Source organism: Gopherus flavomarginatus, chromosome 17 (genome assembly GCF_025201925.1).
Source record: "Gopherus flavomarginatus isolate rGopFla2 chromosome 17, rGopFla2.mat.asm, whole genome shotgun sequence".
Taxonomy (NCBI): Eukaryota; Metazoa; Chordata; order Testudines; family Testudinidae; genus Gopherus; species Gopherus flavomarginatus.
In genome coordinates this window covers 601,544-617,522 of record NC_066633.1, presented here as the reverse complement: position 1 = coordinate 617,522, position 15,979 = coordinate 601,544, and the positions used below count along the sequence as shown (strand labels likewise).

The following is a 15,979-nucleotide window of genomic DNA, read 5'->3' as shown; positions in this document are numbered from 1 at the left end:
GAGTAGTTAAGCACTGGAATAAATTGCCTAGGAAGATTGTGGAACCTCCATCATTGTTTAGCCTGCTCTTCAAAATCTGCAAACACCTATCGAGGTGATCAAGATAGTACTTAGTCCTGCCATAAGTGCAGGGGACTGCACTAGATGGCTTCTTGAGATCTCTTCCAGTTCTTTGATTGTATGTTAAATAACATTGGACCCAGAACAGATCCCAGTGGAATCCCATTTGAGACCTCCTTCCAATCTGACATCATTCCAATAATAGTTACTCATTGTTTGAGATTGTTTAACAAATTATGTATCCACTTAATGGTAGTTCTGCTGAGCCTGCATTTCTCCAGCTTACTTATCAGAATGTCATGTGAGACTGTCAAAAACCTTGCTAAAATCCAGGTATACTATGTGCACCGCATTCCCATATCCACCAAACCATTTATCCTATCAAAGAAGGAAATCAAGCTGGTTTGGCATGTTTTGTTCTTAGTAAATCTATGCTGACTGTTAGTGATTACTAAGGCTGTGAGTTTGTCACGGAGGTTGTGGAACTCATGGATTCCGTGACTTTCCAAGACTTCTGCAGCAGAGCTGATGCTCGGGGCAGAGGTAGCCCACAGTGCTGCCTGGCCATGCCTCCACCTTGGAGCTGAGGGAGGGGGATGTCACCACTTCCAGGGAGGTGCAGAGCAAGGTAAGGAGCTTGCCAATGCCCCCCTGCTTTACATCAGAAGCCTGAAAAATAGGTTTTCAACAAAAAAATCCATTTGATCAATAATCAGTTTGTCAAACACATTATGACTGAAAATGTAATAATCAGTTCTAATTAAGATGACTTCATGGGCTGATCTGTATTTTAATAGCCTCCAAATGGCTCCATGACCTTAAAGGCAAAGTGATAATGTAATGGTGACAATCAAAATCATTGTGGGAGGTAAAGTCTTGTGCCTTAAAATCTCATTTGAGTTAGCATGTGCCTGCATCATGAGAGATTTGCCATTGTGGTTGAATTAGTGATTTATTTAGAAATTGGTATTTAATCCTATATTTATGAATACCCTTCCACTGAGAGAAGAGTGAATTTAAAATCCATGTTTATATATATCGTGATCATTGAACCCATATCATAGATGATGATGATTAAATGTATCTTTTTGTCTCATATTTTTTCTGTATAGAATAACTGGACTCTTGTTCATTGTTTAATATACTAATCCAGGGGTCGGCAACCTTTCAGAAGTGGTGTGCCAAGTCTTCATTTATTCACTCTAATTTAAGGTTTTGCGTGCCAATAATACATTTTAACCTTTTTAGAAGGTCTCTTTCTACAAGTCTATCATATATAACTAAACTAAACTATAGTTGTATGTAAAGTAAATAAGGTTTCAGAATGTTTAAGAAGCTTCATTTAAAATTAAATTAAAATGCAGAGCCCCTTGGACTGGTGGCCAGGACCCAGGCAGTGTGAGTGCCACTGAAAATCAGCTCGTGTGCTGCCTTTGGCACCCGTGCCATAGGTTGCCTACCCTTGTGCTAATCAGTTACTTGTCACAATATCAAATGTGCATAACTAATTTAAATATTATGTACTTTATAATTGTAGACCAAGATTTTTGTCTTCAAACAAATTTCCTTTATACAAAATTAAATGTATGTCCAACTACATGTTATGTGTTTTGTCCTACATTTCTTCAGGTGCACAATCAGAGGGTGATGTTAAATCTCCATATGTTGTTAGAAGAATGCCATTCTATCAATGTCCAGGAGCACTCATTGCCTTCTGCTCCTTGCCAAGAGCTTATGAGCATTTATTTTGGATGTGAACTTTGCTACTGTACATTAATCCAGTTTGAAGTGACAATATGTGGTCTTTGTTGGAGAACACCTGAAATCTATCTGGGAACTTCAGTTGGTGCAGAATGCAGCAGTCCACTGATTGTGGGGCCTCTTGATGATACCATTTGTCATCAATGCTCTGTTTTTGAGCAAACTGCCTGTTGATTTCTGGAGACAGTTTAAGGTTGTGTGTTTAATCTGTGAAGCCCATAGCAGTTTGGGACCTGCTTATTTGAGAGACCACCATTCCCCAGGCTGCGTTGTCACTGTTGTGTTGAGAAGAGGCCCTTGAACTTGAGCCTCCTCATAAAGAAGGGGGCTGCTGACAGGAGTGTTCTATGTAGAAGCTTCTTTCCTTTGAAATGATCTGCCTCTTGGAGTTTGAAGCAGCCTAAATTGTTGACTTTCCAGGAACACAACAGAGCTTGTTTGAGTGGGTATTAGCAGAGTGCTGAGTCAGTTGAGGGTTGGAAAGCGTGACAGATTTTCTGAAGCTCCATTGGTTGTGTAACTGGTGATTAGATAATAGATGGCAAGGTGGGAGGAAGAAGTGCTGCTGCTTTGGTTAGTTTTTAATGTCTCTCTCCTAAGTTCTTGGGTTCTCAGTGTAAGTCAGGGGTGCTCAAGGCTTTGCATGGATGCCTTCTGATGTGGACTTCTTCTTAGACCTAAATCTAAATATAAGCATTATACTTATGTTGTTTTTTTCCTGAACTGACTTGAAAAAAAGTGTTAGTAGACTATTATGATTTACATAGTACTCTTTTTGGTTTTATACTTCACAGAGAATTCTTCCCCCAGCACAGAATGATCTTTTTGTTCCACACAGATGGCTGCTTTCTCACAAGAGAATAAGGAAATCCCTTAAATCAGTTTTTTATAAATATATTTGCCTTACAGGAGTTCCCCATTCATCATGTTGTGTCACCAGCGGTGGCTGAGCTGAAATTTCCTGCATCTTGGGGAGAGAATGTATAAAAGGAATGGCCTCATGGCCAATGTGACCATCACCTCCGCCACTCCAGAGGTACAGACTCACTGTTTATTTTCATTTTGTTAGCTACTATGTCAAAATACAAGTTGCAGCTTATTTTGGCTTCCACAGAAATCCTTTCTGCCATTAAATATGCCATCCTGTTTTTTGTTTTTTTTAGGAACAGTATGATTTTTGACTATAAAGTTAACTTTGAATACTGTACTTCTGAATGTTCACAGATCATACAAAAAAACCCCTTCTTTTATGCTTTTGACAGTTGTTGTAACTTGTTGATAGATTTAAATCAATCTATATTGACTGATTATTTGTTGAAGTGATTCTTTCAAACAAAAACAGCTACCCAACTCTGAATTGGGCCTTAGGGCTATCCCTTTGAGAGAAAATTTTGACATTTTTGGCGTTCATTCTGAGTAAGAACAAAACCTTCAATCCTCCATGAAATGGAATTACCTTTTTCCACACAGCTCTGTGTTCAAATGGTAAAAACGCATAGATGTGGATGCAGGAAAGCATTCAGTGGCTATTGTGGGAAAATAGTGTACCACAGGCAAAATATGTAGTGTACCTTGAAATGCATTGATATTTAAAATCTCAACTGACATCTTGTGTATCTCCTCTTGATACTATAATGCTATTTTTCTTTTAAAATAGGATGTGTTCAGGGAAGCTCCTGTAAGTAATGATCATCTAAGCTCTCATTCTTATTCACTATCACAGACTATCGCACCGTACTAGATAGCAGATGTTTTTGCTCTCAGTACCTTGTAATGGCCTTGTGAAGAAATTTAAAAGATTGTTAAACCCAGTAGCCTTGTTTGTTTGTTTGCATTACATCATAACTCTCTTAAATTAAACTAACCCTTTGTGTGCATATTTTAAATTCCTCCTAGAGAAACAAACTCATCTGTTTAGTTTTTAAACCACATTTTCTGTTTAGAAGGTATTACTTAAAATTTTTATCCAAGCCTGATTTAGGATTAAATAAATGTTCAAAGCTCATAAGTAAAGCTGTGTACGGTTCTATTACTGTAGTGGTGTAAAAGATCTGGGGTGTCTGATAAAGATCCTGTTGCATATTAAAGGAGATGTTGCTGTGCTGAAGAGCATGCTCATTGTTAAACTGTTCAGATAGCTTAAGATCTCTTCTGAAGCAGCTGAATAGTAGCTGTGGTTGAAAATCTTGAAAGTGTGAAAATCACTTTAAAAAAATGGCTAGGTTTTAGAAAATTCTTCAATATTTAAAAAACTGTTTTTTATGATTTTTTTTTTCATTTTAAAAATTTTAAATCAGGTCTTCAGTTTAGTAGATTCAGAAGAGCTCTTATGCCGATGAACAGTTTATTGAAGACCAGGATCTTTGCCATAGCAGTGATTCTTTCACACGCACATTGATATTCATCAAACCAGTGGAGCATTTTGTTGAAGATCCTGTTCTTCATGAAATCATTCAGTTGGTTTAGGAGTGGGCTAAACAATTTCACAGGGGTCCTAATATTAAAAAAACTGAGACGGTAGGGTGCAGAAGTCCATTGTCTCCAACACAACACACGTGCCCATGGGATAACAAAATCTATTTTCTATCGCAGGCTTGAATGCAGGGAACGTTACTAAGGGAATATATCAAAATGCAATTTTGTATTCCTCTCCTAAACGGTTAGACTAACCGTTTAGGAGAGGAATACCATACTGTAGAATGGAAATAGTTGTAAATACGCTGTTTTTCATGCAAAACAAAGATTGAGCTCCCGCTTTCAGTGCAAAAGAGAACTAACCTTAAATATGGTGTCACAATGGCTCTGCCATAATACTTTAAGGAAAATAACGCACTGACTATGGGGACTGGACTAAATGAAGAAATAGAGTTTTTGCATCTCTAAATTCTAATTCTGTGAACTCTTTGATCTTTTACATTAGTTTATGCTGTTCATCTTATGCTTCATGGACCTATCATTATATATATAGAGAGATATACCTATCTTATAGAACTGGAAGGGACCCTGAAAGGTCATCGAGTCCAGCCCCCTGCCTTCACTAGCAGGACCAAGTACTGATTTTGCCCCAAATCCCTAAGTGGCCCCCTCAAGGATTGAACGCACAACCCAGGGTTTAGCAGGTCAATGCTCAAATCACTGAGCTATCCCTCCCCTCCCATAACCTACTCATAGTTTCATTTTTTCCGCTTAAAATTCTTGGAGTTAGTTAAACTGCTCTATTCCAAAAGCCAAGATTTTAATGTGAAAACAGTTCTCAATTTTTGTATCCTGTGTAATTTTGCAAAATGTTGCTGTAGTTTTGAAAGTCTGTTCTGCTTCCTACTTATTGCTTTGACCTTTAAGAAAAACACTGAGCAGCTTGGCCATGTTGAAGACCCTAACATTTGCATGCCAGACAACAGTTTGAGAAATTCATCCAGTTTAAAAAAACTCTTGCAGATATATTAACTAGAACATACTTTGTATGGACAGAAATAATTATGCGGCTTTGTCACATTTTCAAAGATTGAACTGTTTTTATTCAAGGTAAGAGAAGAACAGGCGTTAAAAGATGTCCAGTAACTTTCTAGTTTTTAAATGAAAACATGGTTATGAAATAGAGATTTTTTATTGCCATTTCTTTGCTTGAATTCTGAGATGTCACTTTTTTAAATTTGGGTTATTGATGCCACTAGGTCTGCAATGTTAAAACAAAGTAGATCTTCAAAAAGGGAGTGCAGTAGGTTTAAAAATCTTTTAAAACTTTTTTTTCTCCAAATAGAGATGGGTTACAAGGTCTGTGCATTTTCTCATCCAGGCTTGTTAGGCTGAAAAGAGGCTGGCCAGATTCTTTGGCCTCATCTGCACTTGAAAAAATTGAAAGTATAATTCACCACCTATGCACCATCTATGGGTGGTAGCAATGGTGGAGGCAGTAATATAGACAGGACTCTGGTATTTTTACAACCGTGTTGCCACTTCTGCTACTGCTGATAGTTTTACCAGGGGTGAATTGTCAGTTTTTTAACCTAGTACAGACAAGGCCTTGTGAGGCTCGGTAAGAATCTGATTGAGATCTATAACACATAGATTACAATTTGAATACAGCTCTTAAGTACGAGGCTGAAATTGAGGCCACAATTAAAAACTTTGGTTAATGGTGGTGGCTGCAGTTGAAATGAACATCTGTTCTCTGACCAGTCGTACATCAGCTGTCTGCAATAGGGAGATTAACTTTGGTACCTACATGCCCTTGAGCATTAGTGAAAATATATCTTCAAAACGCCTCTGTAAAATAAAGTAGTAGTATTCCCAGTGTACAGACAGGGGAACTGAAGTATAGAACAATTTACATAACTTATCCAATGTCGTGCTGCCACGCAGGGAGCAGTCCTAGTACAGTGCCCTAACCATAAGACCATATTCCAAGCAGAACAGCATAATGGTTTCTAAAGTGACATTGCAGATTTACTGTTGCTGAATATGAGATGCTGAACAAATGCATCAAAATAGAGATGGTCCTGCAATTTTGGGGCAAAGTGGAAATCTTAACCACAGGGCAGCTAGTCACTAGTCTGTACTACAAGTTTGTGTAATATACAGTGACTTTATTTTTCAAGCCTTTTAACTAATGATGCAGGATTATTGAAATGAGCTGGTTTGTTACTGTCCAAATTTTACCTCAAAGTTCTGCTATTAACCTTTGGTTTTGCTTACTGGCTTGAATATACTGTAAATTCCAGTAACTCTGCAGAGACACTACCATCTTGGAAAGGCTGAAGTAAGTAGGAATCAATAAAAATATATTGTATAACCAGATAATATTTCCAAGCGATTGAGTTTGGGAGAAACCACTAAAACTGCACAAGACTGGGCAGGAAAAAAAAAAAGTTGATTAATCCAAATGATCCTGTTTGGGCTAGACAGGGAATACACAAGAGTTGCTAGATTAGATTAATAGAAGTTTTTTGTTTGTTTTTTAAGACCTTGCGAGATCTCCAGTGCTTCAGATTTGGGCAGAGTTTACAATTTCCTTTTATAGCAAATTCATATCTTTTAAATTCTTTCAAAGTGTAGCGTTTACTCACATTAACACAAATTGTTCTCATATTGTTTCAGTGTAGTCCCCATGTAGTCCCCCAAAGAGCCTTTAACTCACACCATTCCCTAAATAATGTCAATATGTAAATATTGCTAGATTTGTGGATCTTGAGCTGCCAGTATGTCAATGATGATTGTTATTTATTAATATTAAATTAAGCATTGACAGAGCATTTAGCAATGTACAGGGTACAATTATAAAACAGTTCCTGCCCCAAAGGGCTTACTATCTGTACTTCTCTATCTTCAAACCTCGCAGTGTTCAGCACAAGAAATCTAAATACAATGACAAGTGACCAAAATATGGAACCCTTCTATCTTGCTGTTTGAGCAAATTATAATTGGCAAATGATAATGTTTTAATGATGAAACCTATTTTTGAGACTATATTCTGCCTGTGTAAACTAAGGCAATTTACCTTCCCCAGGCTACAAAATAATCTCTGGGGGACTGTGTCTCTCTCATATGTCTGCAGAACAGGGAGCCCAATTCAGCAGAAATGTGGAATTTTACACTTGAAAAATCTTACTGTCTGTAAGACAAACTGAGATTATTAGATACGTTAGAAAACCCAGAGAAGAAAATAGCGATTTTTAGTGTAGTTTTATTGCTATTGTTTATTAACCTTTTTCATGAGCATTATGGAGGGGAGGAGTGATGGGGATTGCAAGAAGAAACAAGCTCCAAGATGTGGGCTGCAAGACAGAATTGGGCAGACCATGAAGTCAAGGACAACGTTTGGCAGTTTGTGCGTGAATGGGAATGTTGGAGACTGGGATGTGGATGGTCATGCCTGATGGTTGGAGCTGGGGTCAGATCTAGTGGTTGGAGCTGTGGTCAAAGGCCAGACGACAGACTTAGGGTCAAATGCCAGATGTCAGAGACAAGGATGGAGCCAAAATCAGAAGTTAGGAATCGGAGCTGAGAATCAGAGCCGGATTACCTGGAGTGAGGCAAGGCAGGGGCATGGCTGGGACCAAAGCTGGAATAAGGCAGGAACGGGACGGTAGCAAGGCAGGAGTAAGACTAGGAATAAGTGAGCACAGGAGCAATTGCATCTGTGGGTGAATGCTTTGAGCAGCCAACAACCACCTGCTTTGGACTTAAGGGCAAGCCCTCTAGCTTCCTTAGCCAATCAAATGGGGCATTCCATCATGTGGTCTAGTTCAGTGGTTCTCAGCCAGGGGTTATGCGGAGGTCTTCCTGGGGGTATATCAGCTCATCTAGATATTTGACTAGTTTTATTTCAGGCTACATAAAAAGCACTAGTGAAGTCAGTAAAAGCTAAAATTTCATACAATGACTTGTTTATACTGCTCTATATATTATACACTGAAATGTAAGTACAATATGTATATTCCAATCAATTTATTTTATAATTATATGGTAAAAATAAGAGAGTAAGCAATTTTTCAGTGGATAGTTCTCAGAAAACATCCACTCAATGTGCAGCAGCAGTCAAAACAGCGAACAGAATGTTGGGAATCATTAGGAAAGGGATAGATAAAAAGATAGAAAATATCATATTGCCTCTATATAAATCCGTGGTATGCTCACATCTTGAATACTGCGTGCAGCTATGACACTCCATGTCAGAAAAAAATATATTGGAATTGGAAAAGGTATAGAAGAGGGCAACAAAAATGATTAGGGGTATGGAACAGCTTCCATATGAGGAGAGATTAATAAGACAGTAACTTTTCAGCTTGGAAAAGAGATGACTAAGGCAGGGGATATATGATAGAGGTTTATAAAATCATGACTAGTGTGGAAAAAGCAAATAAGGAAGTGTTATTTACTCCTTCTAATAACACAAGAACTAGGAGTCACCAAATGAAATTAATAGGCAGCATATTTAAAACAAACAAAAGGAGGAATTTCATCACACAATGCACAGTCAAACTGTCAAACTCCTTGCCAGAGGATGTTGTGAAGGCCAAGACTATAACAGGGTTAAAAAAAGAATTAGATAAGTTCATGGAGGATAGGTCCGTCAATGGCTATTACCCAGGCTGGGCAGGGATGCAAAACCATGCTCTGAAGTGTTCTCTGTTTGCCAGGAGCTTGGAATGGGTGACAGGAGATGGATCGCTTGATTACCTTTTCTGTTTTATTCTCTCTGAAGCACCTAGCATTGGGCACTGTTGGAAGACAGGATACAGAGCTAGATGGACCATTGGTTTGACCCAGTATGGCTGTTCTTATGTTCTTATAGCGTGCTTTGACACTTTTTTGCATTTTTATGTCTGATTTTTGTAAGCAAGTAGTTTTAAGTGAGGTGAAACTTGAGGGGCACACAAGACAAATCAGATTCCTGAAAGGAGTACTGTAGTCTGGAAAGGTTGAGAGCCACTCGTCTGGCTAATGCAGCCCAGCTACGCTCACTAAGCTATCAGAAGACTGAGCGGGTGCAGGGGCCTTATCCCTGACACAGAGCCAATGTAGGTATTCAGAAAGGGGCTACTGTGGTCAAACAGGGCAAGGAATATGATTTTTGTGACAGCATTTTGGATGGACTGGGTAGGGGTAATGTAAGAATTGCACAGTCCTGAGGGAATGAGATTGCAGTAATGAAGACAGGAGGTGAACAGGGCATGAGCCAGCATTAGAGCTGCTTTTAGCTGTCTCAGAACTGGATGGGTTTGAGATTTCAAGTAATTTATGTGGAAAGAAAGCAGCAAGATTTGGATATGGTCTGGATGTGTGGAGAAACCTGGAGAGAAGAGCCAAAGCTGTTCCATTTGAGCTTAGCAATACCAGCCAGTTTCCTTTTTTCTTTCTAATCTAAACTTTTAAAATAGCCTTGTTAGAGATGGAAACTTCTAAGATTTGATACAACTAAAATTTTACTGGAAAAAACCATCCTGGTATTTTTTAGATTTTGAATGAAAAGCCTGTTCTGATTAGCTAGCTATATATTTTGTCTGTGGTATAGTAAATACTAACATTCATGAGCTGCATCTATTTTCAGAAAAGATTTGCAATGCACTGTGTGAAGTTCTTTCTTTATATGTTGGTCAGTTTTTATTAGAAATTTTTATTCATGTCTATGAATGTGATATCAGACTTTTATTTTTTTTTATTTTTGTTTGTCTGACATGAAATCCACCACTTTGCACATAAGACTTTTAATTTTTCACTTTCTGTAGGATAGTAGCAGCTCTGACTCTCTGGAAGGAAGGAGTTCAGACTATGCCAATAAAAGCTATGATGCGGTTGTATTTGATGTATTGAAAGTAACTCCTGAGGAGTTTGCAGTAAGTAAAAATGTTTGAATTTATGTTTATAATATTCAGAGCTAACAGTATAAAAATAGCATCAAACTTTATTCTTTCCCTTCAAAATAACACCTTTTAAACAAGTCTTTCAGCAGTCTCAAAGATAAGTTTGTGATCATATAAATTTTGAGATATATGCCTCAACACGAAGCTTTCAATACTGAGCTGATTCAACATCTTTGTTTTTCTGTTGAAACTAATTACAAAGCTGTTTGGATTTTTTCCAAAATGTTAGCTGTTTCTAAGTGGGTTTTAAAAATACTGCTAAATATCCACAGCCCTTTGGAAGCTTGGAGATGCAGACCCAGCCCTACTCGCTGACTTATTTTTTAACATGAATCTCTTGCATTGTCTCTCGGGTTAACAGTTATTTCTTGAAAGTTGAGGGAGTCAGTTTTCGTACCCTAGTCACCAATTTTCAGTACCAGATTCAAAGCAGAGCTTCCATGCCAGGTACAGCTCTTTCTCTCATATTATTTGGCTTCTGTTTTAAACTACTATATGTGTAACACATTGTCACTGCTTCAGTGCAAGAAGAGGAGAGCCCAGGGTACTGAAGGTGGCTGAAAGAGTGTACAAGTGTACCAGGCACTTGAACAGTATATTTGGACATAAAATGTGGCACCACTTATGTCCACAAACAAGACTTCCGTACCATTGTAACAAATGTTGTCATAACTTTTGTGGATCTGTCATCTTCGAACAAGTCTTGGCTGACAATGTCTCTTCCTGGACCAGCTTGCAGTTCATTTGATGTAGGCTTCAGGTCATTATAATACATTAAAATTAAAAACTCTGACTTGACAAAGCTACATTAGTTCACTTATAAAATGACTTGATGCTTTAACTTCCATTCACCCAAACTTAACTGAGCATAGCCCACAGGATTGGTCTCCACAGTTAATATAATAAAAGTTCAAAACAAGTTAAAAGTAATGTATACAGATTCAAATCTTGGAACTGTAGAAAATAGATAAAGGAAACAAAAGGGCACAAAGAGAGATCAGCGGCTAGCAGAGGTAAGGACAACAAGATGGAATTTAAGATATTAGGAACAAAAGGACTCTTAACAATGGTATTGGTCCATTAGTAGATGGAAAAAAATCAGTACCCATGAACAAAAATTTCAGCATGTCAAGTAAAATTTGCCTTTGTAGCACTTGCAGTGCAGATGAGTAGTTTTCTGTTCCGTGAGTGACCAGAGCAGGGGCTGCACTAGAGTAATCAGGAACCTGTTTTAACCAATTAAGGCAGACAGGCTGATTAGATAACCTGCAGCCAATCAAGGAGCTCACTCCAGTCAGGCAAGGGGGAGTCAGAGGTGAGGAAGTGTGTGAGAGGAACAAGGAGGTGAGAGTGAGAGGGTGTGCTACTGGAGGACTATGGAGTACAAGCATTATCAGATGCCAGGAGGAAGGTCCTGTGGTGAGGATAAAGGAGGTGTTTGGAGGAGGCCATGGGGAAGTTGCCCATGGAGTTGTAGCTGTCTTGCAGCTGTTACAAGAGACACTATAAACAGCTGCAATCCACAGGGCCCTGGGCTGGAACCCGGAGTAGACGGCGGGCCCGGGTTCCCCTCAAACCTCCCAACTTCTGATCAGACACAAGAGAAGTTGTTCCAGACTGTGGGGAAGATCACTGAGTTGAGCAAATCTGCCAATAAGCGCAGGACCCACCAAGGTAGAAGAGGAACTTTTTCACTATATATATAGATAAATAAATAAATACTTGGATTTGTTTTTAAGTACTGGGCATGAGAACTCTAACTGAAATAAATCAGACTGAAAAACCCCTCTTCGTCAAGGCACACTAAAGGCCCTCTTTAGTGCCTACTGATATTTCGTTACTGATTATCCTGATCTCCTCTATTTGGGGCAGCAAGTTATGGCATCTGGTTCTGGTTCCTAGGAGGACCTAGTTAATTTCATTTTACCAGGAATTAATTGATAATTACTGATAAATTTCATTTTATTTTTCCCACTACATTGACAAATCATGTAACATTCCCTTCACTGAGAATCTCGAATAGATTGAGTGAATATGAATTCAGCTGAGGAACTTTTCACAGGAAGTCTTGTAAAGCCAAATTTGTACCCCTCTAATGGGCTTGGTCTAATTATTGGAAGTACTGAAGAGAATAGGTCCATGGCACAATAAGTAGTCAGTTGAAACTGGAATTAGTCTGTTACAACTAAATTTCCAGGGAAATTGGGGACAACCAGTCCAAGGTCACTCCCTAAAGTTGAGTGTTTTGTGTTGAAAGATTTAAAAATAAAAAGTTTGTAAGAAAATGTCACACTGGTAAATTCTTGCCAACATAATCTGGGTACTAAAATTCCATAAAGAGAAAACTGGCAGTTTTGCCCAACTTTTGCTGAATTTTACTGTCATATTTTCACATTTTTTCTTGAACAAGGGATTATGCTTTTCTTGTATAGTGGAACATGGCAGGAAAGAGACAGTTATTTACACTACATACAGTACTTTACTTGTAAATCATACGGTTTATACAGGGTAAACTCATAAATTGTCCACCCTCTGTACCACTGATAGAGATGCACAGCTGTTTGCTCCCTCAGGTATTAATCACTTACTGTCGGTTAATTAATAAACAAAAGTGATTTTATTAAGTATAAAAACTAGGATTTAAGTGTTTCCAGGTAATAAGACAGAACAAAGTAAGTTACCAAGCAAAATAAAACAAAACAAAACACGTAAATCTAAACCTAATACATTAAGAAACTGATTTACAGATAAAATCTCACTCCCAGAGATGTTCCAATAATCCTCTTTCAGACTAGACTCCTTCCTAGTCTGGACCCAATCCTTTCCCCTGGTACAGTCCTTGTTTGTTCCAGCTTAAGTGGTAACTCGGGGCTCTCTCATGACTGGCAGCCTCCTTTGTTCTGTTTCACCCCCTTTTATAGCATTGGCAGAAGATGGGAATCTTTTGTCTCTCTGGGTCCCCACCCCTCCTTATGAATGGAAAAGCACCAGGTTTAATGTGAATTCCAGTATTAGGTGACACGGTCACATGTCCTGTGAGACCCCAAGCCTCCATTCGTTGAACACATGAAGGCTTACAAGTAAACAAAGCCATTTATCAACCAATTGTCCTAGTCAATGGGAGCCACCAAGATTGTAAACCACCATTAATGGCCCACACTTCTCATAATTACAATAGGACTTCAGAGTTATACTTCATATGTCTAGTTTTAGATACAAGAATGATACATATTGTGACAAAGTTCCTCCTCTACCTTTGTGGGTCCTGCACTTATTGGTAGATTTGCTCACCTCAGTGATCTTCCCCACAGTCTGGATCAACTGCTCCTGTGTCTGATCAGGAGTTGTGAGGGTTGGGGGGAACCCGGGCCTGCCATCTACTCCGGGTTCCAGCCCAGGGCCCTGTGAATTGCAGCTGTCTATAGTGCCTCTTGTAACAGCTGCATGACAGCTACAACTCCCTGGGCTTCTTCCCCATGGCCTCCTCCAAACACCTTCTTTATCCTCACCACAGGACCTTCCTCCTGGTGCCTAATAACGCTTGCACTCCTGAGTCCTCCAGCAACACCCTCTCACTGTCAACTCCTTGTACCTCTTGCTCTCAGCTCCTCACACACACTTCCTCTTCTCTGGCTCCTCCCCGCCTGACTGGAGTGAGCTCCTTTTTAAACCCAGGTGCCCTGATTAGCCTGCCTTGATTGGCTGCAGGTGATCTAATCAGCCTGTCTGCCTTAATTGGTTCTAGCAGGCTGCTGATTACTCTATGCAGCCCCTGCTCTGGTCACTCAGGGAACAGAAAACTACTCATCCAGTGATCAGTATATTTGCCCTCTACCAGACTCCTGTACCCCACTGGTCTGGGTCTGTCACATAACATACAAATAGAATGAACACACTCAGTAGATTATAAGCTTTGTGATGATACGTTATTAGAGACCTTTTACATGAAGCATATTCCAGTTACATTATATTCACACTCATTAGCATATTTCCATAAAACATATGGAGTGCAACATGTCACGCTCTACACAAACCAGCTTTTGAAGCCCCTGTTATGCAGCTTATTGGCAGCTAGTCCTATGTTTGTCCACTGGCTTCTTGACCACACTGTAACTGAGTAATGTTGTCATGTCACTCAGGTATGCACATGCCAGAACAATCACCTTAAAGGCAAACCCCCAAAGTTTAAGTACTAACAAGGCTGGTAGTCCAGGGCTGTATGGCCAAACCACTTACTGGTACATTATACTTGGATAGTGATAATTAAAATATGCAAATGAACCGTTTGCAGGCAAAACTTTCTGTTATAAAGTATGACAGTGCAGTAACATGCTGATACTCAGATGGCTGCCTCTGCTGCTGGTGGTGCAGCACAAGTGGAGAACTGAAGAAAATCCTGATTAAGAGGTGAATCTCATTGAGAAAATGTTGGTGCACAAGCCAAGACTCCTGAAAAGCCATACCTAGTAAAAGCAGCTGTAAATATGTACTTGTTTTATTTTCATACTACATGATTTTTAACATTTTTTTGTTGCAGAGCCAGATTACATTAATGGATATGCCAGTATTTAAAGCTATACAGCCAGAGGTATGTTTTTTCTTATTTTCACTACCATAAATTTATATAAACACTGCACAATAGATGGACTCTTCAAGTATAAACATACAAAGTGGACTAGAGAGACTAGAAGGCATTTTTATCTGTACACTTTCACTTCAGTTTCGTTTTAGCTCACAGATGAAGATCCTCATGCAGATATGCAAAGTAACTATGTGATTGGTCCAGTTGGCACCTTTTTCTTGGAGACATCTTGGGCTAGAAATGCGGCATTGGGATGTTGTAAAACTACCATAGGAAATGTGCTGAGTTATAAAAACAGTGCTTGCTTATCTCCCCAAAATATATACTTTAAAAGAGAAACTTTCCTTCTAAAAAATGACCATTTGTATGGAAAATTAACAAAAAAGTGAAAATTATGTTTAAGCAATCATTGTCAGTGTTTGACCCAAATTCTGTGTGTTTAAAAACATTATCTCTGAAGCATATTGTGTGTTTAAGATGGTACAGTATAATTTTTGTAACTCGCAAAACTTTAAGAGACAGATTTTCAGAAGTGCTCAGCACCCATCAGCTTTTATTGAGAATATGAAAATCTGATAAATTATTTTATTTTGTTGCTTTTAAGAAGCTGTACGGCATTTGTCTCGACTGCCAGTACGAGCAATCTTAGATTATTATAAGCATAGATGCTTTATATAATATGCTCTGAGTCTCATTCTACAGGGATTGTGTGTTGTGTGAATTTTCCTATATAGCTGATAGCTTTTTCATTTAAGTGTTACAGGCAGTTTGGAGACACATTGGCCTCTGCCTTCAAGGACTTCTCAGTCAACAAGGTGTTGCTCCAGAGCTCTTGTTGTCCACACAGATTGGGGTCTAACTTCTCTGCAGTATACAAGGCCAGTATTGGGCCCAGCTTTTCCTTCATAAGTCCTCATTGAAGCAGAAGCCACTGTTTCTCTAACTGAGTCTTCTGAAATTCATTCTCAGCCCACTCCTCCTTGCTGGGGAAAAGAGAGGTTCTATATGCTGTTTTGGTAATATTGACTCAACCGCAGGACTGCTCCTTTTCTACAGTTCTGTCTATGGGGGAAATTGATACTTAGATCTCATCAATCTGTCCTGGTGGCATCACACTGATGAAAATGAGTATAGAAGATATTCCTTTTTCTTTTCCTGCTCATACCAGACAGCTACTAAAGCAAGTTAGTGTACACAATGAAGTATAATTTGA

The 15,979-nt window shown here is 38.9% G+C and overlaps 1 protein-coding gene across 1 annotated transcript in view; it reads left to right on the top strand.

Moving 5' to 3' along the window:
* The window catches only part of RALGPS1 (Ral GEF with PH domain and SH3 binding motif 1), a 356,681-nt gene that overhangs the window by 45,171 nt on the left and 295,531 nt on the right, over window positions 1–15,979 (top strand). Inside the window, exons 4-6 of the mRNA XM_050926720.1 lie at window positions 2,731–2,857; window positions 10,050–10,157; window positions 14,722–14,772. Of these exons, the coding sequence (XP_050782677.1) occupies window positions 2,801–2,857; window positions 10,050–10,157; window positions 14,722–14,772 (216 nt within the window). The 5' untranslated portion in view covers window positions 2,731–2,800. The remainder of the gene's footprint in view (window positions 1–2,730; window positions 2,858–10,049; window positions 10,158–14,721; window positions 14,773–15,979) is intronic.